At 50.3% G+C, this 22553-nt stretch overlaps 2 protein-coding genes across 4 annotated transcripts in view; one reads left to right on the forward strand and one right to left on the reverse strand.

Annotated features, from left to right (window-relative positions):
- LOC106581016 (sterol regulatory element-binding protein cleavage-activating protein) overlaps nt 1-11978 on the forward strand; it is a 28569-nt gene extending 16591 nt beyond the window's left edge. For 2 of the 3 annotated variants that reach the window (XM_014162694.3, XM_014162682.3), the window contains exons 8-21: nt 206-318; nt 993-1087; nt 1225-1323; nt 1643-1855; nt 2292-2692; nt 2859-3005; nt 5576-5777; nt 5892-6007; nt 6350-6857; nt 7095-7263; nt 7995-8161; nt 8281-8379; nt 8899-9105; nt 9266-11978. In XM_014162694.3, the coding sequence (XP_014018169.2) occupies nt 206-318; nt 993-1087; nt 1225-1323; nt 1643-1855; nt 2292-2692; nt 2859-3005; nt 5576-5777; nt 5892-6007; nt 6350-6857; nt 7095-7263; nt 7995-8161; nt 8281-8379; nt 8899-9105; nt 9266-9511 (2782 nt within the window). In that variant the 3' untranslated portion in view covers nt 9512-11978. The remainder of the gene's footprint in view (nt 1-205; nt 319-992; nt 1088-1224; nt 1324-1642; nt 1856-2291; nt 2693-2858; nt 3006-5575; nt 5778-5891; nt 6008-6349; nt 6858-7094; nt 7264-7994; nt 8162-8280; nt 8380-8898; nt 9106-9265) is intronic. The other variant, XM_045702893.2, reaches the window with a different exon arrangement.
- A 77-nt stretch (nt 11979-12055) lies between these two features.
- The window catches only part of LOC106581009 (tyrosine-protein phosphatase non-receptor type 23), a 29990-nt gene continuing 19492 nt past the window's right edge, over nt 12056-22553 (reverse strand). Inside the window, exons 4-23 of the mRNA XM_014162665.3 lie at nt 21185-21261; nt 21019-21068; nt 20708-20839; nt 20472-20552; nt 20108-20239; nt 19963-20010; nt 19771-19827; nt 19573-19631; nt 19296-19375; nt 19016-19196; nt 18766-18911; nt 18350-18670; nt 18113-18267; nt 17822-17973; nt 15080-17564; nt 14591-14775; nt 14387-14491; nt 14127-14265; nt 13846-13962; nt 12056-13210 (exon numbers count right to left, since the gene is read on the reverse strand). Coding sequence (XP_014018140.3) covers nt 12593-13210; nt 13846-13962; nt 14127-14265; nt 14387-14491; nt 14591-14775; nt 15080-17564; nt 17822-17973; nt 18113-18267; nt 18350-18670; nt 18766-18911; nt 19016-19196; nt 19296-19375; nt 19573-19631; nt 19771-19827; nt 19963-20010; nt 20108-20239; nt 20472-20552; nt 20708-20839; nt 21019-21068; nt 21185-21261 — 5320 coding nt within the window. The 3' untranslated portion in view covers nt 12056-12592. The remainder of the gene's footprint in view (nt 13211-13845; nt 13963-14126; nt 14266-14386; nt 14492-14590; nt 14776-15079; nt 17565-17821; nt 17974-18112; nt 18268-18349; nt 18671-18765; nt 18912-19015; nt 19197-19295; nt 19376-19572; nt 19632-19770; nt 19828-19962; nt 20011-20107; nt 20240-20471; nt 20553-20707; nt 20840-21018; nt 21069-21184; nt 21262-22553) is intronic.

Raw genomic sequence — 22553 nt, forward strand, 5'->3', positions numbered from 1 at the left:
TTTAACCTGTTTCTTATTTGTACGACAAACATAATGACGACAATCAAGTCAATCAAATTGAAAAACCTGACCTCTCTCCCACCCTAACATCCAAACTTGCATTTGTCACCTGATCCACAAATAGGTACTGAGAGCACTGGTTACTCAAATGAGATTATGAAGTATTATTCACAACAGCCTTGTAATCATGTTGTCTCTCTGTCAGTGAGATCTTCCCTTATCTGGTGGTGGTGATAGGGCTGGAGAACGTCCTGGTTCTCACCAAGTCTGTGGTGTCCACCCCTGTTGACCTGGAGGTCAAACTACGCATCGCTCAGGGTAAGAGAGTGTGTGTGGGTTGGTTCTTCTATCCTTGTGGGGACCTAAAATCCCCATAAGTCCCCACAAGGATAGTAAAACAAGGAAAATTCTTCTTTGTGGGGACATTTCCCATGGCCCCATGAGGACAAAGGATATTTTAAGGTTAGAATTAGGGTAAGGGGGCCTCCTGAGTGGCGCAGCGGTTTAAGGCACTACATCGTGCTTGAGACATCGCTACAGACCAGGGTTCGACCGCTGACTTCGGTCACCATTTCCTTGTTTCCTCCGACATATTGGTGCGGCTGGCTTTCGGGTTAAGCGAGCAGTGTGTCAAGAAGCAGTGAGGATTGGTAGGGTTGTGTTTTGGAGGATGCACGCTCTCGACCTTCGCCTCTCCCGAGTCCATATGTGAGTTGCAGTGACGGGACAAGACTAACTACCAGTTGGATATCACAAAATTGGGGATAGAAAGGGGTCAAAAGTACCATAACAAATATATATTTTTTTCCCTAACCCTAAACCTAACCTGTAACAAAATAGGATTTGGAATGGACATTAATTTTAGGTCCCCACGAGGATAGAAGAACAAAGTGTGTGTGTGTGTGTGTGTGTGTGTGTGTGTGTGTGTGTGTGTGTGTGTGTGTGTGAAATCCAAGCATTTGTTAATGTGGTATTGTGTTGTCCCTCTACAGGCCTTAGTAATGAGAGCTGGTCTATCATGAAGAACATGGCCACAGAGCTGTGCATCGTCCTCATAGGATATTTCACCCTGGTGCCCGCTATCCAGGTAACACACACACACCAATCTATCACACACACTTTCATTCACATAGACAGAGTAGAGCATACTGCCACACAACATGCACACACCCACTTCTACTGTGTGTGTTATGAGCGGCCTGCTGTTTATTTCTGTGTTTCCAGGAGTTCTGTCTGTTTGCTGTGGTGGGTCTGGTGTCTGACTTCTTCCTTCAGATGTTTTTCTTCACCACAGTTCTTTCCATTGACATCCGACGCATGGAGGTGAACACACACACACATACACACACACACTGTCAACAGTGCTTTCCTTAGTAGTTTACAGCATGGAGGTGAGGTCATAGACACACACACACACATTTGCCACGTGAAGGTGAGGTCTCTTGAGACATGAGTCATTTCTTCAGTCTACAGTGCTCTTTAAAATATTGACATTCTCTTTATCCACCTTGTTCCCCTGTTAGTCATATACACATGCATACTCTAACAGTAATCCATACACATGTACTCAATACTTGTACTCTCATACGTGTTGCACACTCCCACATGCCCGCGCACCCTGAAACTGTCCTCTCACACACAGTTGGCCGATCTGAACCGGCGTCTTCCGGCCGAGGCGGGGATGCCCCTTCCCAAACCGGGCCCCCTGCGCCCTCGGGAGGCGCCTCCTCCCCCACGGCCCTCGCCCCACACCATCACCCTGCAGACGCCCGCCTTCAGGAACCTGCGTCTGCCCAAGAGGCTCCGTGTGGTCTACTTCCTGGCCCGCACGCGTCTGGCCCAGCGCTTCATCATGGTGAGACTGGCTGGAGGCACTTCCTGAAAAGACCGTTTAAGTTAGGGTTGCACGATTATTTTGCAAAATGCACAGGCTTTTCAGAAATTAGGATTGAAGACTCCCGATTTCCTGCTTATTCCCGTCTGATTCCGGGATTCTTCCAACTGGATTTTCCGGAATTTTGCAACCCTAGTTTCACTTAGTCCAGTGTTAACAAATGCTTGTGTGAAAGGAGGGTGAGTTAGCACTGGGATAAGAACATGCAGTGTGAAAAAGCCTTGAGGGCCTTGTCTCAAGGCCTTTTAACAGAGAGTCTACCTGTTGAGTGTTTTACGGTCTGTCTCGTCTGTCAGTATGTGTCCGTCTCTGTATGACTGTCTGAACGTTTACAGTACTTCCTTGAAGTAGTCCTCTGCATGCGTTGACATGTCCCTCTATCCCTGTATTGTTGTAGGTGGGTACAGTGATCTGGATTGGTATCCTGGCCTACACGGACCCCGCTGGCCTCCGTACCTACCTGGCAGCCCAGGTGTCTGAACAGAGCCCCCTGGGGGAGGGTGGGGCCGGGGGTCTGCCCCCCCACCTGGGAGTAGCCCCAGTCTTCCCTGGACCAGGAGGGGACCCCGCCAGCACCCTCAGTGTCCTCCCTGCCCCCGCTGAACCCACCCCGCTTCCGGAGAACCAGTCCCAGGGCCACCATGGGGCCCCCAGGGAAGGAGTACCCCACCAGGCCCAGGCCCCACCTCTGGTGCCCCAGATCAGCTGGGGGGCGGAGGATGAGGAGGGCTGGAGGAAGCTGTCTTTCAGACACTGGCCCTCGCTCTTCAGCTACTATAATATTACTCTGGCAAAGAGGTAGGTCAGGGGAGTTGGAATGAGTTACTGGATGTGTGTTTTTATCGGAGGTGTGTGTTTTTATCGGAGGTGTGTGTCACTGTTGACCCTACTTACCATGCTTTTGGGTTAGGGTGAATTCATTGTTTAATGTTAGGAAATGTCATGTTACCTTTCTGTCCCACAGATACATCAGCATCCTGCCTGTCATCCCCGTCACATTCCACCTGAGCCCCCGGGAGGCCATCGAGACACGTCACCCCCAGGACACACGCCACCCCCCGCCGCCCAGCCTCAAAACTAACGACCTGCCCGCAGACCTCACGCTCTACAAGTCAGTACCGACATACTCACACACACACCAAACTCTATATCTAACGCCTTCAAACTACAGATTGACTAATATTCCCCCTACCACAATCCATGCACTTCATGTTTTTCAAATCACACACACACACACACACACACACACCCATGCACAGTGCACACCACTTCAAAGTCCATGCTAATGCTCTTGTGCAGGCAAAAGATCAACGTTATAGTGAACGATTATGGCTTCAAGGCCAAGAGATTCAGTGATACTCCACACAGTCCAAACCCACATCTCACACAGTGTAGGCTTGAATTTGTCCCACGTGGGGTTGCAAAATTCTGGAAACTTTCAATAAATTCCCTGGTTTTACCCCAAATCCTGGTTGGAGGATTCCTGGAATCAGGAAGGAATAAGCAGGAAATCCTGGTTGGAGGATTCCTGGAATCAGGAAGGAATAAGCAGGAAATCCTGGTTGGAGGATTCCTGGAATCAGGAAGGAATAAGCAGGAAATCCTGGTTGGAGGATTCCTGGAATCAGGAAGGAAGAAGCAGGAAATCCTGGTTGGAGGATTCCTGGAATCAGGAAGGAAGAAGCAGGAAATCCTGGTTGGAGGATTCCTGGAATCAGGAAGGAAGAAGCAGGAAATCCTGGTTGGAGGATTCCTGGAATCAGGAAGGAATAAGCAGGAAATCCTGGTTGGAGGATTCCTGGAATCAGGAAGGAATAAGCAGGAAATCCGGAACCGTCCAACCAGGATTTGCAACACTAGTCCCACACCTCTCTCTTCTTCCTCTCTTTCTAACCTTGCAAACGAAGCACGGCCAAACAGTCTGTCACCGTGTCGATGGTTATCTCAAAAAAGGTAGGAAGAAAGAAAATCGTTTTTTCTCTTATCTCTATAGTTGAGTTGACTGGATATTGGGCGAGGTTGGTTTTGCATCGGTGCCCCCACCCACCCGGGGCACAGGGCCATGCAAAATTAACTCCCTCACTGACTCACAGACTTTGGTCCTGTCTACCGGCTCATCTGATTGGCTGTCAGGTTACTCGTAAGATGTCCGTGGGTTGATGATGTCATGGTGGAGTGGGTAATGGTTGGTGTGGTTTTTGGACTGAGTGAAACGGCCTCTCAACTGTGTTTTCCCTAGTAGGCGGCAAAGGTTCCTCAAAGTAACAGGCAGTACGGCCAACGTCAATGTTTCTATTAGAACAAGCAGAATTATGCAGCGGGGTGCTGTGCTGCTTGAGAAGTGAGGGTGGGAATATTGTTTTCAAAGACCACCGGTGTTTTTACTGCAGTGTACTACATCCTTGACCAAAAGCATATTAAAATGGATCCAACTTTGGAACTGTGTCCACTGTGATGTGTAACACCAGGGAGGTGTTTCATTGGAAGTGGGCGGTTTGAATCATATTCATCAGGTCATGGTCATCTGTGAAACCCAGATCAGTGTTCACGGTTCATATCTGAGAGAAAGGCCACAGTGGTGAAGGTCATCTGTGAAACCCAGATCAGTGTTCACGGTTCATATCTGAGAGAAAGGCCACAGTGGTGAAGGTCATCTGTGAAACCCAGATCAGTGTTCACGGGTTCATATCTGAGAGAAAGGCCACAGTGGTGAAGGTCATCTCTGAAACACAGGCCAGGCACGGATGGAGATTTATCTATTACAATCTTTGGGTCAGGTCAAGGAGGAGGGGCCTGGATGGTTCTCCCAGAATAAAGTAGGATCTGTCGTATCTATGGTTGTCCAATCAAGGACAGCTTCCTGGAACTCTTGCTTAGGTGGACTCACTGTTATTTTCAGAGAATCTCCCTCAGCCGGTTTACAATAGTCATAAACAAATAAACTGGTTGCCAATCAATGTTGGACACTATTTTATTATGTTAGGTCTGTGGTGGTGATGGAATTACATTAGTATGATCATTTTCTAACATCATTTCAAGCCACAAATGGAAAGGCTGCTTTCTGTTGTAGTGTGAATGGAAGTGCAACCATAAGGTGAGGAAAAACAGCCATTTTGTCCCTGGTTCTCAACGGTCTACATTTGCATACTTCCACGGAAGTGGTCTGATTGGCTTGAACATGTGCAGCCAGTGTGCACACCACATGGGTACAACGTTTCCCTAAGGACCATAAAGTCAGTGTGTACACGCTGACTCCATGCATGAGCATGTGTGGGAGAGTACGTGTGCTGGACCAATCAGACTCTGCCGTGGTTTCAGGACTGGTATTGCACGTGGAGCTGGTCACACCAGTGTGTCAGGCCCTGTTGTCATGGCAGTGACTCATTCTACACGACAGGTGCTGTTTAGGCATCTGCCTTTCCACCCGTCTCCACTAGAGGGACACACTAGACCCATTACATATGGCTCTGCTTTCCTCACAGGGGGACGACGAACAGTCGGTCGTGTTATGGAATGTCATGCTGAGGATTTATGTCGGTGTGTCAAGTTCACACCGTCATTGGTACCGTCTGTCTCTGATGTGCTCTCTCTCTCTCTGTCAATGCAACCCTAACCAGCTTTATTGGCACGTGTGGAGAAGGCAGAAAACAGGTTATTAACCCTGTCTGTCTCTCTCTCTAGGGTAGCAGCTCTGGGCCTGGCGGCAGGGGTTCTGCTGGTGCTGCTGCTCTTCTGTCTCTACCGGGTCCTCTGTTCCCGCAACTACGGCCAGAACGGCGTGGCCCACGGGCGCCGGCGCCGCGGTGACCTGCCCTGCGACGACTACGGTTACTCGCCACCCATCAGCGAGATCTCCCCCTTGCTGCTGCGTGGACACAGCATGGTGAGAGACTGGGCGCGCGCACACACACACACACGCTGACACAAATACCATTGTTCATTTGCATGGATATTTACGAGTATCTCTCCTCTGCGTTCTCTCTCTCTCTCTCCCCAGGACATAGAGTGTCTGGCGAGTGACGGCATGCTGTTGGCCAGTTGTTGTCTGGCAGGACAGATCCGCGTTTGGGACACTCAGACTGGAGACTGCCTCACCGTCATTCCTAAACATGGGTAAGACACGCACACACATAACATATCCACAAGGTCACCTTGGCCGATACAGGATTACATACACACACCTATGGACAGTTCTTGCTTGTATTCATGCAAAATGTTTTATCTTTTTTGGCCTGGCACCACCCACCTCTTCAGAGTACAACTTGTATTATTTTAATAATAAATATACAATATTAACTTTACATATGTAAGTCATTAGATGGGTTTTTTTCAGCATAGTTTTTATGTTCTCCCTTCGTCTCATTCCCATGTCATTTCTTTCTACATAGTCTTCCAACCTGTTCTCCTATATGCATATCCAGCCTCCTGGTCTGAACACTAAACTCTCTCTGTCAGGCTGCGGCGGAGTAGCAGCAGTGGCTGCTGGGAGCAGCGGGATGGTTGGGACGCCGTGGGTGTGGCCGAACCTGAAAATCTGGGGGGCGGGACAGAACCAGGGGGCGGGGTTTTCGACGAGGACGAGAGTTACCCCCTCAGGCGGCGGACTGCCCCACGTCCTGCCCTCTTTGAGGACCAACCCGACCTCACCCCCCTCATCGACACCAACTTCGACTCCCAGCCGCCCTCCCACCTCCTCCTCACCCCGCCCAGGGATGGCTTTGACTTCGGGGGGCTGGTGGAGAAGGCCTACCTGGAGCACGAGCCTCCCTCGCCGGGCCTCACTGCCTCCTACCCCTCCTCCTCACCTCTGTCGGGACCCCCTCCCCAGAGGAGACGCAGCCTGGGGTACATCCAGCCCCCTGCTCCACAGGGCCAGGGAACCCCGGACTGGGAGAGCGCCGTGTGGGCTATGGAGCTCCGGGGGAACCTCATCGCTGCTGGGAGGAGCAGCGGAAAACTGGAGGTGAGACCCAATCCCAAATCAACCCCCCCTAGCCCCTACACCGTCACTAGACACTTTATGATGCTCCCTTGTAGAACAGAAAGAAACCAGTGGATGAGATGGAAGGCGAGGGGGAAGAGAGGAGGTAGTCACAATGAGCAAGCAGGAAACAATATTTGCCAGAGGAGAGACAGTCAGAGTAGGAGAAATTGGCACGGAGAAAGCCAGGGCAAGTGCACTAACGTGTTATGTGGTTAGCTGTGGGACGCAGTGGAGGGCTCGTTACGCTGCAGTAATGAAGACGGCGTCTCTGGGATCACGGCCCTGGCCTTCCTCAACAACAGGATCGTGGCGGCCAGACTCGACGGCTCTCTAGACTTCTTCACTGTCGACATCAACAAGCCTCTGGGCTTACTGCAGTACAGAGGTGAGCTTCACACACACTGTCAAACGACCCAATGATGTCAATATACACAGTGTACAAAACATTAGGAACCTGCTTTTTCCTTGATATATACTGACCAGGTGAAAGCTATGATCCCTTATTGATGTCACTTGTTAAAGCCACTTCAATCAGTATAGATGAAAGGGAGGAGACAGGTTAAAGAATGATTTTTAAGCCTTTTTAAGACATGGATTGTGTATGTGTCATTGAGGGTGAATGGGCAAGACAAAAGATTTAAGTGCCTTTGAAATGGGTATGGTAATAGGTGCCAGGCGCACCGGTTTGTGTCAAGAACTGCAACGCTGCTGGGTTTTTCACGCTCAACAGTTTCCTGTGTGTATCAAGAATGGTCCACCACCCAAAGGACATCCAGCCAACTTGACACAACTGTGGGGAGCATTAGTCAACATGGGCCAGCATCCCTGTGGAACACTTTCGACACCTTGTAGAGTCCATGCCCCGACGAACTGAGGCTGTTCTGAGTGCAACAGGGGGTGCAACTCAATATTAGGAAGGTGCTCATAATGTTTTGTACACTCAGCGGTAACCCACCACAGCGGTAGCTATAAATAGTGTAGTTAACTAATTATCAAGTAAGGTGTCTTCAGACATGTTTACTTTTGACGTTTGTGACGTCGTGACTTTGGGAGCGTTTTAACTGTAGACGTCTGTAATGAGTGTGTTATCCATGTTGGGTGTGTGTGTGGTGCCAGGTCCCCCCGGGCGCAGTAACATGCCGCCCTCGCCCTGCTACAGCAGTGAGGATGTGATCTCATGCCAGCTGACGCGCTCGGTGCAGTGTGCCCACCAGAAACCCATCACGGTGCTGCGAGCCGCGGCCGGCAGAGTGGTCACGGGCAGCCAGGACCACACCGTCAGGGTGAGGGAGAACACGCTCACAGATGTACAGAAACGCATACACACGCGTGTATATCGTTCACCAACCGTTTGCATGATAATACAGTATAAAATCAACACTCGCACACTAAAACCCTGCAGTTTGTCCCTGTGCGTCAGGTGTATCGTCTGGAGGACTCATGCTGTCTCTTCACGCTCCAGGGCCACTCTGGGGGAATCACTGCCATCTACATAGACCAGGTTAGTCAATGGTACGGTCTGTCCCCTCCCGCCCCTTTGGTACAGCCATGTCCTCCTGTGTTCCAATGGCTAAACTGTTGTCTGGCTGCATTCCAACCCAAAATCAGCTCCCTTTAAGAATTTCCCCCAGAAGGATAGTTATGCAATGGGCTCACCTTGCTCTTAAAATCCCACCTTTTCCAAACCTTCTGTACCAGTCTTGCTGGGTGTATTTTTTACACTAATTGGTCTTTTGACCAATCACATCAAATCTTTTCAAATCAGATCTTTTTCAGAGCTGGTCTCATTGGTTAAAAGTCTGCCTGTGTAAACGCGGCCTAAGGTACTCCTTTCCGATCAAAATCCATTCAAGTGTAAGCCACCCTTACTAGGGCACATCGTAGCAAAACGTTGTGCAATGGAAAATTAGGACTGCTTATGAACAACTCCAGGTAGTCCCTCCCCATAGCAGTCCACTTTTTTCTGTTTGTACTTAATGAATATGACCCATGTGAAGTATCAGTCATTGTTGTGTTGCAGACCATGGTTCTGGCCAGTGGGGGGCAGGACGGAGCAATCTGTCTGTGGGATGTGCTGACGGGCAGCCGGGTGAGCCACGTGTACGGTCACCGCGGCGACGTGACCTCGCTGGTGTGTACCACATCGTGCGTGATCAGCAGCGGCCTCGACGACCTCATCTGCATCTGGGACCGCAGCACGGGCATCAAGCTCTACTCCATACAGCAGGTGTGTGTGTGTGTGTGTGTGTGTGTGTGTGTGTGTGTCATTTGGGAGAAATCAGGTATAATAGTCTCCTGTTTTTCAACGATAATTTATGCCTCTTCGCCTGCTTCTATCCCAATTTTTCTTTCTTTCTTTCCCTCTTCCCCCCCCCCCGGCCCCCCAGGAGGTGGGCTGCGGTGCCAGTCTGGGGGTGATCTCTGAGTCTCTCCTGGTGACAGGGGGCCAGGGCTGTGTGTCCTTCTGGGACCTGAACTTCGGAGACCTCCTCCAGACGGTCTACCTGGGCCAGAGCAGCGACGGCCAGGGGGTTCGCCAGCTCGTGGTGCTAAACAACGCCGCCATCGTCTGCGACTTTGGCTCCGAGCTCAGCCTGGTCTACGTACCCGCGGTGCTGGAGAAGCTGGACTGAGCAGAAGCAGAACTAGGACAGGCGCCACACAGTGGCTTGGAGGAGTAGATGGAATAATCAGTACTGACAATGGGGATATATGCAAACTCAACTCATTTTGGCCCTACACTACGCTGCAGTTGGACAATTTTCTTGGAAACAGTTGTGGCTAATTTAGATCGTTAGCGCTTCACCTGATTTAGCTGGGAGGGCATTTCTATAGCAATACATCATGTTTTTTATAAAGCTAATGTCTGGTTGGAGAGACAGATGTACAGACAGACTTACAAGTGGTCAACCTGCCACAGGGTGAGGTCTGTCTGACCAGAAAGATGACCTTGTTACTAGCTCAGGGGGTTTGTGTCCAAGCATCGGATGGTTTGGGGTACACACACCCAACAATCAGACTGTCACTGCACTCTATGCCGCTGTCATTGGCGGAGTGTTTGATACCACGCCAGCCAATCAATGTAGCGCAGCTGTAGCAGGCTCATGTCATGAAGTCTGAGGGTCGTTGGGCTAAGCTAAGCAGTTACTAGCATGTGTGTGTTTTGTGTCCTGGGAAAGAAACAGTCCCTTTTTATGGTGAAAACATTGCTGACAAAAATCCTTCATTATTGTGTGTGTGTGTGTGTGTGTGCGCGAGAGAGAACTGGATACGATTACTGTAATGAAATGCACCTTGAGAGGGTTGTTTTTTATTTTTAAATCTATTTATTAGTAACAATTTGAGATGTGCAGATGATGTCATAAATGTATGGTTAGATTTTTAACATTGGTTATGATGACATTAATATTTGTAATAATATTTTGGAACTGAAAACGCGTAAGTGTTTTCTTGGAGTTGGGGATTGAGGGGGAGAGGTTCCTTGCCTTACCCCAGCCTCTTATTTTAGGGCTACTGTTGCTGCAAGAGGACCAATCTGGCCCCTAAGAGCCCCTTAAGCTGTAAGAGGCTCTATACTTTCTGCTTGAATTTGAGATTTGCATCTGAAGGTGTGGTAGCTCTACATTGGCACACATTGTCAGAGTTTACATTGGCTGCTCTCTTCCCATGTTGACTGCGCCCGGGAGAAATGTCAGATCGTTTGAGATTGTGACTATATTTAATTTCACGGTTTTACGTTAGTAACATTGCCATGTTACCATTGTACGTCTTGTTCTCTGACAAAAGGTTCCATTGAGGAAATCACGTTACTTTTGAAATACCTAAAATGGCTTCCTCTTGAAAAACATCTTACAACTGTGTTTCTCTGTCCACTATGTTTTTCCCAATTCACTGAAAAGGTATCTCTATTTTTTTTTTGTCTTATCTCTGTAATTCTCTGCTTGTGAGTTTGAGAACCCGATCAGGCATAAAAGGAGAGGATGGGTAGTGTACCAGTAATGTGGATAACTCCACCTTGGCCCAGCCAGTCTTCATGTCAGCGAGGGCCTCAGACTAGGAATATGATCGTACCCCTCTAGGTGGGAACTCTCTAACTCAACCTTTCTCCCAGCCCGTTACCTCTGAGTGACCGTAGCGCCAGCCTGCAGAGAGAGCGTAGTGGACTTGACCTTAGATGTTAGCCTACTTGGTTACTTACACCCATAGCTGAATGTAGATCTGGGATGCTTGATATTGAAAAGCAAATCCACTGAACTTCAACCAACAGATATAACACTAACTTGTGCACTAGCCCTCTCACACACTAGGCACTTTGAAACAATGTATAGAAAGACATTCAGAAACACACATACTGAAAACATAAAACGCACACATCAGACTTGTGAATGCAGGGGTGGACAGCTTTAGTCCTCAAGTGTTGCTGTGTCTGCTGGTTTATCAATAAGATGAATTGAAGAGAAGCGAAAACCCAGACACACGCCATCCCTGAAGGACTGGAGTTGTGCACCCGTGTTCTGTTGTAATTTATTTCCTTTTTTTAATGTAAATAGGTAAACGCTTTAGAGTGTAGATTCACTTACAATTGTAAGGATATAAACTGCTGCCTGAGTTAAATATGGTTGTGTTCCAAGTCCTTTTAAGCTGCCTTTCCTTATCTCCTTGCAAATAATGATACGATAGTTATTTGACACCCACACTATGCAGGAATTAAACCTCACCACTCTGGTGTTGCGAGCACTATGCTCCAAACATCATTGGAATGTTTATGGAACAGGAGTTCTGCCACTGTACTATCAGTAGTGATGAAAGGAGATGAGAAGGGAAGCATTTAAGATGATTGGAGCACAGCCCATGTCCCCTTGATCTGACCCTTTTGGTCCTACAAAATATTTGAGAGGGAGGGGCAGAAAGAAACGGGTGTAAATATTGTTTTTGTGGAATCATAACAATGCTCTGCCCCCCTCCTGAACCACCTTCCTTCGGTTGGCTAGGGTGCACAGACTGTAGGGCCGGTAGCAAATATTCTGGCCTATTTTACTATTTTTAACACCGGAGAAAAACTTTATACTAATTTCCAAATAAAGAGGCTTTGATACCTTGTCATGTCTGTAGTGTATGATTTTCTGTAGGGAAAAAAAATGTTAGCTTATGGAATGTATAAAATACAGTAGTCAAAACCATGCCAACCTACATTTATTCAAGATATATTTACAGTGTTAATGAAAGACAAGAAAAATGCTAAGACGGGCTGATTCTGCTCTATGTATGCTGTTAACGAGAGCCTTCGTCTGCAACCTCCTCCCTGGCCCAGAGCAACCAGCTGTAAGAGGGAACCATAGACACTGCTGCTAGGATTGTAGTGGTGCTGAGTGGCCAGCTCTGAAGCAGGGAGTGAAGAACAGACCCATCTGGTACAGTTAGACATACAGGGAAAGAAAAGACAAGTGCAGTGATTTGGTCCCAGAAGCACAGCCAGGCCACCAGTGACGGGAGGCGGAATGTAGGACACCTGAAGTGTCCCTAAAGCGACAAAGGCCCAGGTTCAAACCTAGCCCCTAAGCACTTCTAGTTGTGATTCTTGAAGTTTCCACCATTTGAGTCATTTTGGTTCATTAGCGAAGAATCAGAGACTCAAGAAGAACTAGTTCTAAAGGCTACAGGTCAGTTTGACACGGCTATGAAGGGAGAGAGAAAGAGGGCATCGTGGCTGTGTTTCAGTTCTTGTTGAGGCTCCAGAGGGGGTCGAGGTTGCTCAGGGGGTCGTCTCCCCCCTCCTCGTAGGGCCCCTGGTGGAGGCCCTGGCCCTCGGCAGGCTGCAGGAAGCTCTGCTTAGTGACACGGTGCTTCCCCTTGCACCCACCACCCTCCATGGAGAAGGCCTCGGGAGTCAGAGAGGCCAGCAGCTCCAGAGAGTTCAAGGCCGGGCCAGAGGGAGGGGCTGGATCAGGGGTCATCTCTGGAACCGCATGGTTATTGGCTGTGGGGGGAGAGGAAGGGGCGGTGGTATCCACACCATTGGGTGGTAGGGACTGAACCTTCTCTGGGGAGGAGAGTGGGGGACTGAAGGAGGAGGGTTGGGTCTCGTTGGGAGAGGGGTCCCGGGCGGGGGTGGCGGCTGGCTCTAGCTCTCTATCCAAGGGCAGGCCGGTGGGGGGAGTGAAGGGTTGGTCCTCTAGACCAGAGGGGGCACCAATGTCAAGGACAGGGTCCATGGCTGGGTCAGTGGCACTGGGGGGCCGGATGCTGAGTTTGGCGATGGTGGCCTGAATGGAGCTGATGGTCATGTCACCTCCCAGAACGATGTCCTGTTGGGACTCCTGGCGAGAGTAAGGCTACAGGGAGAAGACAACCAGACAATATTTAGACAGGAGGGAGCAGTAGTGTAGCATAGAAGGGTTGGTTGTTAAGCAGCAAAACCAACACGTGCAAAACAGATAGGGTTGGCTTAGATTGTTGACAACATGTAAACTATATTTAGTCTCCAATGTTTATTGAAAACATAAATAAATGTGCACAATGAACACTTGTCTCATACATCATTACAGTTGTTGATTAGCTAGCTAGCAAATGTTTTGACATATTAGTATTGACATGAAATCAGTCAAAACACAACATGGTACCAATATACCATGTCCATGATAAATATACCATGATGACACGAGTCACGATTCCCCACATTGCAGTTTCTTGTCATTGTTGGTAGCTATCTTGCCATCCAGAATCCACAACTCATGGAATTCTTGTGAACATGGTTTTCGTGACGTCAGCTAACCCATCTAGATGGCCTCTCGATTTTAGCTTACATCGAGTACCACCAAAATCTAAGCAAATACAAATAGTTTTTCGACTCACTTTTCAATAGGACCATATTTATCACCACTACTCACTTATCCATTCAAGTGTCTGAGACCCTAAAGCCTGAATGCCAAAAGGATGTAAAACTGTCTCAGTGAGAGACTGGGCTCACCTTGGTGGTAGCAGTGCTGGGTATCTTGCTGCAGGGGGCGGTAGGGAGGTAGCCGTGTCTCTGGAGGACCTGCTCAGCGTGTTTCAGCACCGCTTCGTAACAGAACTTCAGGTGGAGCTGCGGACAGACACCAGAAAGAGGAGGACCTTGAAGAGCCATCACACCAACAAACATTGACTCAATGCTCAATGGGAAAGTGACATGAGCTTTTACTAGAGAACTTGCCTATGTGACGTTAACCCCTTGTAAAGCATGAGCTTGTTAGGTGTGTGTGTTCTTACCTTCTCCTGCAGCATGTTCTTCCTCTGCTGCCTCATCTTCTTGACCAGTAGAGGTAGGTCAGGGATGCTGTTCCCTGCCTCCAGCTCCTGTACCGCTGCATACAGCAGACAGAGGGCGCCAGTACGCCCCACGCCAGAGCTGAGGTCATGGAGAGAGACCGGGTTAGTGTCAATACTCACATACAACACACACACACACGTGGTTTTGATGAATCATCATGATGTTTGGTGATAGTAATAAAATAGCATGTGTGTGTTACCTGCAGTGCACAACAATAGGTGTGTGTAAGGGCCTCTGGTGCAGGTAGTATCCATGAACCTCCTGGATGAAGCAGATCAGATTGCTCTTGCTCTCAGGAAGACCCCTGGGGGGAGAAGGAGAGAGAGAGAGAAATGGTATTCGTTAGCCAGGTATTAATTTCCACGCATACAGTGGTTAATCAGTTGTTACTGTGTGGACTCACAGCTCAGGCCAGGAGGTGAACTGCAGGTGTATGACGGTGCGTTTGAGGCTCTGGTCACGGTATTGCAGGCCAATCATTCGCTCCACATGGGTGGGCGTGGTCTTCTGCGTAGTCAGGGTGACTGTGATTGGTCCTTGAGCAAGCTGCTGGCCGCGTTCTGTCGGGAAATAGCGCAAAACCTTTCCCTGCGGAAACACAGTAAAGAAACCGACTAAGAGTTGGGGTCCTCTCAATAAATTACAATGCGTCAATCAAAATATGGACTGATAACTTCAAATGAAATGATGTGTTTTCACAGACGTTTATGTCAATAGTCTGGAAGTAAATAAACCATCTAATCAAAGTTCTGCCTTATCCAATTCCTTACCTACCTTTTATCCCTTCTTGGGTAAAAACCAAAACAGGTGGTACATCTACCACCCACGGTAGTAAGCCTTTATAAGCGACCCCTAGAATGACCCATTCCTTCTCCCCTGAGTGTGTTCATACCTTATCTAACTCCTGCTCTGAGACCAGCATGACCACCAGCGAAACCTTCTGCTCCCACACCATGAGCCAGAAGTCGGCGGCCGTGCCCGACAGCGGCGCCTGCGTGGCGATGAGGCGCGGGCAGTAGGGCGACAGCTCCTCCACAAAGCTGCCGTTGATGTAGTCGTCCTTGCCCGAGCGCAGCAGCACGCGGTTACAGTCGTAGGGCATCACGTCCTGGTGGCGGTTCTTCATGGTGTAGCAGCGAGCGATGGCAATGGACAGCTGCCTGGCGTCCCTCTCCTGCCCCTCCTGGAGCTCCTTCCAGCGGGCATCCAGCGGCGACAGACCACCTTCGTCCACCGACGGGCGCTCCAGAGACTCCACGGCTGACCGGAAGCGTTCGAGTTCGCTGCAGAGGCGGGCTACGCGTTCGGGGGCTTGGTACGGGTCGCCCTGGATCAGCCGGACGCCCTGGGAGCTCTTCTTGCGGCGCTCCCCATCCTGAGGGTCAGCCTTGGTGGGTTGGAGGACGTTGGCGGGGGCCTTGGGGCCACCGGGCTGGCTCTCTGGGCTGGAGGAGAGCAGGTCGTCTGTGATGGAGTTCTGGTGCGGGAAGAGGGAGGTGGAGGGGGATGAGGAGGAAGGGAGAGAGGGTGGACCGCCAGGGGTGGGGGCCGGGGAGGGCCTCTGGGGAGCCAGGCCTAGTGAAGAGGGGCCTGGGGAGGGAGAAGGGGAGGGCGAGGGAAGGATGACGTTAGGTCGAAGGGCCACTGGAGGAGCTCCAGCAGTTGGTGGAATCATGTGCTGGGGAGGGGGCCGAGGTTGGCCCATAGAGGTAGGCTGTGGTGGGGCTCCAGGAGAGCCGTTCACACCTGGAGGAGTGGGGTACATGGTGGGGGTCATGGGGGCTACAGGCTGGGTAGCCTGGGACTGTTGGGGGGCTGATTGAGGCATTATAGGAGGCTGGTAGCCCTGTGGTAACTGGGGCTGGTAGACATGTTGGGAGGGTTGACCAGGGTGGGGCATCTGGGGCCCCTGAGGTGGGAGGGGGCCCCTGGGCAGGTAAGCCTGAGGGAGGTGGACATGATGGGACTGGGAAGCAGGGGGCATGGGCTGGTGCAGGCCAGGGGGCACGGGCTGGCTGGTGGGGGGCAGGTAAGGCTGGGAAACTGGGGGCATCGGCTGGCTGTTAGGGAGCATCTGCTGATGAGGGCCTGGGTGCATTTGCTGGGCGTTGGGATGCATTTGTTGTTGTTGGGGAGGTAGCATCTGCTGATGAGGGTGCGGGGGCATCTGTTGGTTGGCAGGTTGCATGTATGGTTGGGAGACAGGGGGCATGGGCTGGGAAGTGGGGGGCATCTGTGGGTGAGGGCCCCTTGGGATCATGTGTGAGGGCTGTTGGGGCAGGTAGCCCTGCTGAGGGTGTTGAGGCTGATAGCCCTGTGGTAACTGGGGCTGGTAGCCATGCTGGGGCTGGGGCTGACCAGGATATGGCTGCTGATACTGGGGGGGCATGGGTGGCCGGGGCTGGTGCTGGGGGGGCATGTACTCTGGGTAACCCTGCTGGGCCTGGGGTCGGGGCCCGGGCATAGCCCTAGGGGCAGACTGGTAGCCAGGGGGCAGATGCCCAGGAGGGTGTTGGTACTGCTGCTGTGGATGTTGGTGTGGCACCTGGCTGGGCGCTTGCATGGGCACCCCAGGCTGGGTCATGTACTGTGGGTACACACCCATCTGTGGGGGAACAGCGTAGCCTGCAGAGACAGTAGGTGGTACAGGGTGGCGTGGGGCTGAGTTATAACTGGGGATGGGGGTCTGGATACTATCTACTGTAGTAGTGGAGGGACGGAAAGGGGCACGGGCAGGCCTGACTCCCCCAGTTTGGGGGGCTTGCGGCTGGGGAGGGCCATAGCCAGAAACAGGTGTCTGCTGGGGGGGTAGCTGAGTGAAGGGTCCGCGAGGGAAACCCTGGGCGGGGAGTGGGCCGGGGAACTGGGGCGGGCGAAGGTTTGGGGGGAACTGAGGGGTATAGAGCGGTGCCCCAGGCGCCCCTGGCCAGGGTAACGAAGCATTGCCACCCAGATTGGCACCAGGAAGGAAAGCCTCAGGTCCCGGGCGAAGGGCAGAGTGCAGGGAGGGGTGGTCGGGGGGTAGACTACGGAGCTCGTCAGGCAGGTCTCCTCCCAGGCTCAGTATAGCAGCGTTGATCTGGGCTAGCTCGGCATCCTCCAGACTAGAACAGGCAGAGTCCACGTCTGAGCCCACCTTGGACCCCAGGGACGGTTTGGCTGCCGTGGGCCGAGAAGGGGGATTCTTCTGGGTCTCCCTGTCCAGCACGGCCTTCCTCTCCTCCTCTCTGCCCTGACACAGAGTCTTAGCTCTCTCCAGCAGGCGGGAGGACTTGGTCTCCAGGTCCTCGTAGAACTCCTTCCCCTCCTGGGACTTCTTCATCAGGTCCTCGTAAGCCTCGTAGGACGCCACCAGGGTCTGCACCGTGCCGTTCCACCTGAGAGTTGGAGCGAGAGAAAGGAAGGAGAAGAGGAAGAGAAAGGGAGTGGTGAGAACTTCTTCAGTAACAATGACATGGGGCTAGTGCTTTATGCATCTAGTGTTTCCAGTGGACATTTGTCTGCTCCGATATGTTTGTGTATTCTGATTCCCTATATTGGCCCCTTCCCTATGGCCTTGGACTGGAACAGCGTCAAAGTCCTTTGACCAATAGTGCTGGTGTCCTACTAAAATCCTTCCCAGGCCCTTGCTCACTTGTGTTCCGTCTCGGCGAGGCCCTTGCGGACCGAGGCGTATTGCACGTTGGCTTCCGTCAGCGCCTTGAGGATGTTCTCCTGGGCAGACAGATTCTGGTCGATGTACACCTTCACCTGCTCATACTTCTTCAACTGCTCCTCAAACAACCTCTATAGGGAGGGAGAGAGGGAGGTGGGGAGAGAGAGAGGTGGGGAGAGAGAGAGAGGCAAATGTTACATATAGTGTGTTAAGAGGCATGCGTTAGTCTAGAAGTTCATGAAGATCAAACCCACACACAATGTCCTGTACCTTCATGTCAGTGCGCTCGGTAGTGACCAGGGAGGAAGTGATGTCGTCCTGCTGGATGAGGTCACGCAGCTGTTTCTCCAGGGTGCTCCTCTGGTCCCTCATCTCCTGCACCTTACCCAGGATCCTCTTCATGCACTGCAGCCCCGCCACCTCCTCTGTAGGAACACACACACACATATAGATTTAGAAATACACTCCAAATGACACCATAACTCTTTTCCACTTTCCTATACCCACCCTGGTTGAGTTGGGGCCTCGGCAGGGCGTCTCTCAGGGCATCCAGTGGTCCCCCCAGCAGCCTCAGGTTACTGATGTGCAGGTTCATGGCTCTGTGCAGCTCTGTGTTGGTGAAGCTGGCCTTTTCATGGGCCTCCATGTACTTCTCCAGGTCCCTGCGGATCTCAGCCAGGGTCTGGGCATGTGCCTGGGGGTGCAGCTCCGCCGCGGGGCCTCCTCCTGCCGCCTCTTGCAGCGCCCGCACCCCGGCCTCGTCCTCCTCCAGCACGTCCCGGATCTCCCTCAGAGACGCCTCCACGTCCGTGAACACACCAGACAGAACTAGACGGAGAGAGACATAGGGATAGTACCGAAAGGCTGTGTGCATATGTGTGTGTGTGACATGTGTATGTGTGTGTCCCAGGCCAACCACTCACCCTGCATGGACTGAATGAGGCTCTTGACGGTGTCTGGTCTGACACTGAGCGCAGCACACTTCTCCATCAGTACAGGGGGGATGTGACTGTACATGTCCAGGTTATCTACCGAGTCTGGCTCCAGACCCAGAGAGTCCATAAACTGCCTGTAAACCCAGAGCTAGATCAGTAACCACACAAAGTGACTATATTAAATCGTAAAAAGGCGTACCTAGACGACACAAACACACACACAGCCCCTCCGACTCACTCTAGAGTCTCATTCCTGCTGTCTATCTTGGCCATGATGTCCCGTAGCAACTTGGCCTTCTCTTCGCTGTAGAGAGAGGAGGCCTCGTGGGCAGCCATGGGCACCAGCTTGGCAAACAGGTCTGGTCCTGTGACACTGGGATCAGTTGGGTTCACGGGCAAGGCCTTCACCAGGGGGGCACCTAGAGAGGACATGATGACAATGAAAATCCAAATATAGTATATGAAATGCAGGAGAGGTTGTGTGTGAGGATAGGTCATAGGTCAGGGTTCAATGTTACCTTTGACGGAAGCAAGAGTCTCCAACAAGGGGACAGTCTCATGGTAGATGAAGTCATTGTCTTTCTTGGCAGAGTTGAACCTACAAGGGACGGGGGATAATGAATAGCAAAATAAAAAAGAGGACGGATCAGAGAGAACCACTTCAGCCAGAGCGCCACTGTTTGAGTGACAGAGTGTGGCAGAGTGTGTGTGACTGTCCACATCCCAAGGGGTAAAGATTGTACCAACCTACCCACAATCATAAGTGAATATACAGTAGGGAATATAGCTGCTTACTTTCCCCCTATCACGTCCATGGTGAACTTCAAGGCCTCCTGCACACTGTCCGGCTGACCCTGTTCATAGAGATTAAGGGAAAGGAGCATAAAGACAGTTACTTTGTTATTGTAAGCTTGATAACAGATACAAAAGAAACCATTTCAGAATGCCAAATCAAAAAGTTTACACACAGAGTCAATTGGAAGGTGACTGTACCTTGGCCAACTTGATGGCTTCACTGAGTTTGTCTAAGGAGCTCTGCAGGTAAGCCAGCTGTTAAAAACACAAAAACACACAGCTTTAGAAAAATAGGTGTACAAGGAGAGACATTGGTATGCATGCAGAGGAATGGAGGTATGCAGAGGAAGATACACAGGGGGAGTAGGGATAGTCAAGAAGGTGACATACCCGCTCTCCATATTTCTGTTGCTCCTCAGCCTGCTTCCCCATATGCAGCTGAAAATAAATGTTATTCAATAACAGAGTATCCGTAAACCAAATTGAGAACACATTCGCAATTCACTCCCTCACAACTGTCCTGTCTCACACTCACATGGGCGATGGAAGCAAAGTAGGAGATCTTCATCTGTACCAGTTTCTTCCAGTCCTTCTGGATCTTACCCAGCATGGAGGCTGTGTCAGAGTTCTCCAGAGCCCTGCATGCCTCCTTATAGTAGTCCACCACCTGCACCAGGCCAACAACAGAACAGCCGCACATCTGAGTCATACTCATTAGGGCACACCGTAGCAAAAAGTTTTGCAACAGAAAACAATTAGCATTTTCTTATTGGACAAGTTCAGTTAGTCCCTCCCCGTTTGATGCCTATTGAGAACGACCGTGCTCTACGGCAACTGAGGTCTAGAGGGTGTTATCGTGCCCTGCTGCTACGTCTTGTGTTGAGAGGAGAGAGATTTACCTGAGCACTGATGCGGGCTACAAGGAAACTCTTCCTGTTGTCCAGCATGGACTTCTCCAGAAGACACTCCTGAGCCTGACCCTGAACGGAGACAAATAACCACGATGAAGGGGGGTGTGTGTGTGTGTGTGTGTGTGTGTGTGTGTGTGTGTGTGTGTGTGTATGTATGTGTGTGCATGCTTGTGAGAACACGTGCAAGTGCGCGTGTGGTGTGTGTGTGTGCGTGTGATAGTTACCAGCATGAGGTTGATGTTGAGGTTAAGGATCTGGTGACTCATGTCCACGCTGAAGTTGTGGCTGAAGTGGTCCCTCAGGTAGGAGAAGGCCCCCGCGGAGCACTGGAAGTGTGTACATGACACCTTCATCCCCTAGAGGGAGAGAGAAAGGGGAAGGGAGACAGAACGGAGTGAAGATGGAAGCGAGAGAAATAGACAAAGGGACATATTGAGTTTCAGAAAGAGGAGGGCAACACAATGGATGTCCGTGTGAGATGTCATGGAGAGAGAAGTTGACGTGGTAGAGATAGACGGCCATTGCTTCTGCCCACCTCTTCGGACACCCTGTTATCCATGGCTCCCAACATGGAGTGGAGAGCACCTACAGAGAAGACAACATTATGGCAATCAGAACATAGCTGTTTGATGGATGGTTTTGCCCTCAGTGCTGATCTAAGGTCAGTTTTACAACTACACCGTTCAAATGGTTCAACTCACCCAGGTTGTAGAGGATGCAGGCTTGCTCATAGCTGATGTCATCATGAGTGACTGTTTTCCCAGAAAATATTTCTGTCCTGGGAAGAGAGAATGAAATTGTTGACACACAGTTTTGCATACATGAGGGTGTGGTGTGGGTCTAACGTTGAAGTCAGAAGTTTACATACACCTTAGCCAAATACATTTAAACTCAGTTTTTTTACAATTCCTGACATTTAATCCTGGTAAAAATTCCCTGTCTTAGGTCAGTTAGGATCACCACTTTATTTTAAGAATGTGAAATGTCAGAATAAGAGTAGAGAATGATTTATTTCAGCTTTTATTTCTTTCATCACATTCCCAGTGGGTCAGAAGTTTACATACACTCAATTATTATTTGGTAGCATTGCCTTTAAATTGTTTAACTTGGGTCAAATGTTTCAGATAGCCTTCCACAAGCTTCCCACAATAAGTTGGGTGAATTTTGGCCCATTCCTCCTGACAGAGCTGGTGTAACGGAGTCAGGTTTGTAGGCCTCCTTGCTCGCACACACTTTTTCAGTTCTGCCCACAGACTTTCTATAGGATTGAGGTCAGGGCTTTGTGATGGCCACTCCAATACCTTGACTTTGTTGTCCTTAAGTCATTTTTCCACAACTTTGGAAGTATACTTGGGGTCATTGTCCATTTGGAAGACCCATTTGCGACCAAGCTTTAACTTCCTGACTGATGTCTTGAGATGTTGCTTCAGTATATCCACATAATTTTTCTCTCTCATGATGCCATCTATTTTGTGAAGTGCACCAGTCCCTCCTGCAGCAAAGCACCTTCACAACACGAGTTTTAATGACTCCAACCTAAGTGTATGTAAACTTCCGACTTCAACTGTACATGTATTGGCCTGTCTGTTTTTGTATGTATTATGGATCCCCATTAGTTCCTGCCAAGGCAGCAGCTTCTCTTCCTGGGGTCTAGCAACATTAAGGAAGTTATATACAATTTAAAAAACATTACAATACATTTCACAACAGATCTTTACTATACATTAAGTGTGTTCCCTCAGGCCACTACTGTACTACCACGTATCTACAACACAAAATACATATGTATAGTGAGTATGTTATCGTGTGTGTGTGTGTGTGTGTGTGTGTGTGTGTGTGTGTGTGTGTGTGTGTGTGTGTGTGTGTGTGTGTGTGTGTCGTGTGCGTGTGTGTCTGTGCCTATGTGTGTCTCTTCACATTCCCGGCTGTTCCATAAGGTGCATTTTAAAATCAGATTTTACTGCTTGTATGAGTTACTTGATGTGGAATAGAGTTCAATGTAGTCATGGCTCTACTTAGTACTGTGCACCTCCCATAGTCTGTTCTGGACTTGGGGACTGTGAAGAGACC

Source organism: Salmo salar, chromosome 02, assembly GCF_965601325.2.
Source record: "Salmo salar chromosome 02, fSalSal1, whole genome shotgun sequence".
In the NCBI taxonomy this organism is placed as follows: domain Eukaryota; kingdom Metazoa; phylum Chordata; class Actinopteri; order Salmoniformes; family Salmonidae; genus Salmo; species Salmo salar.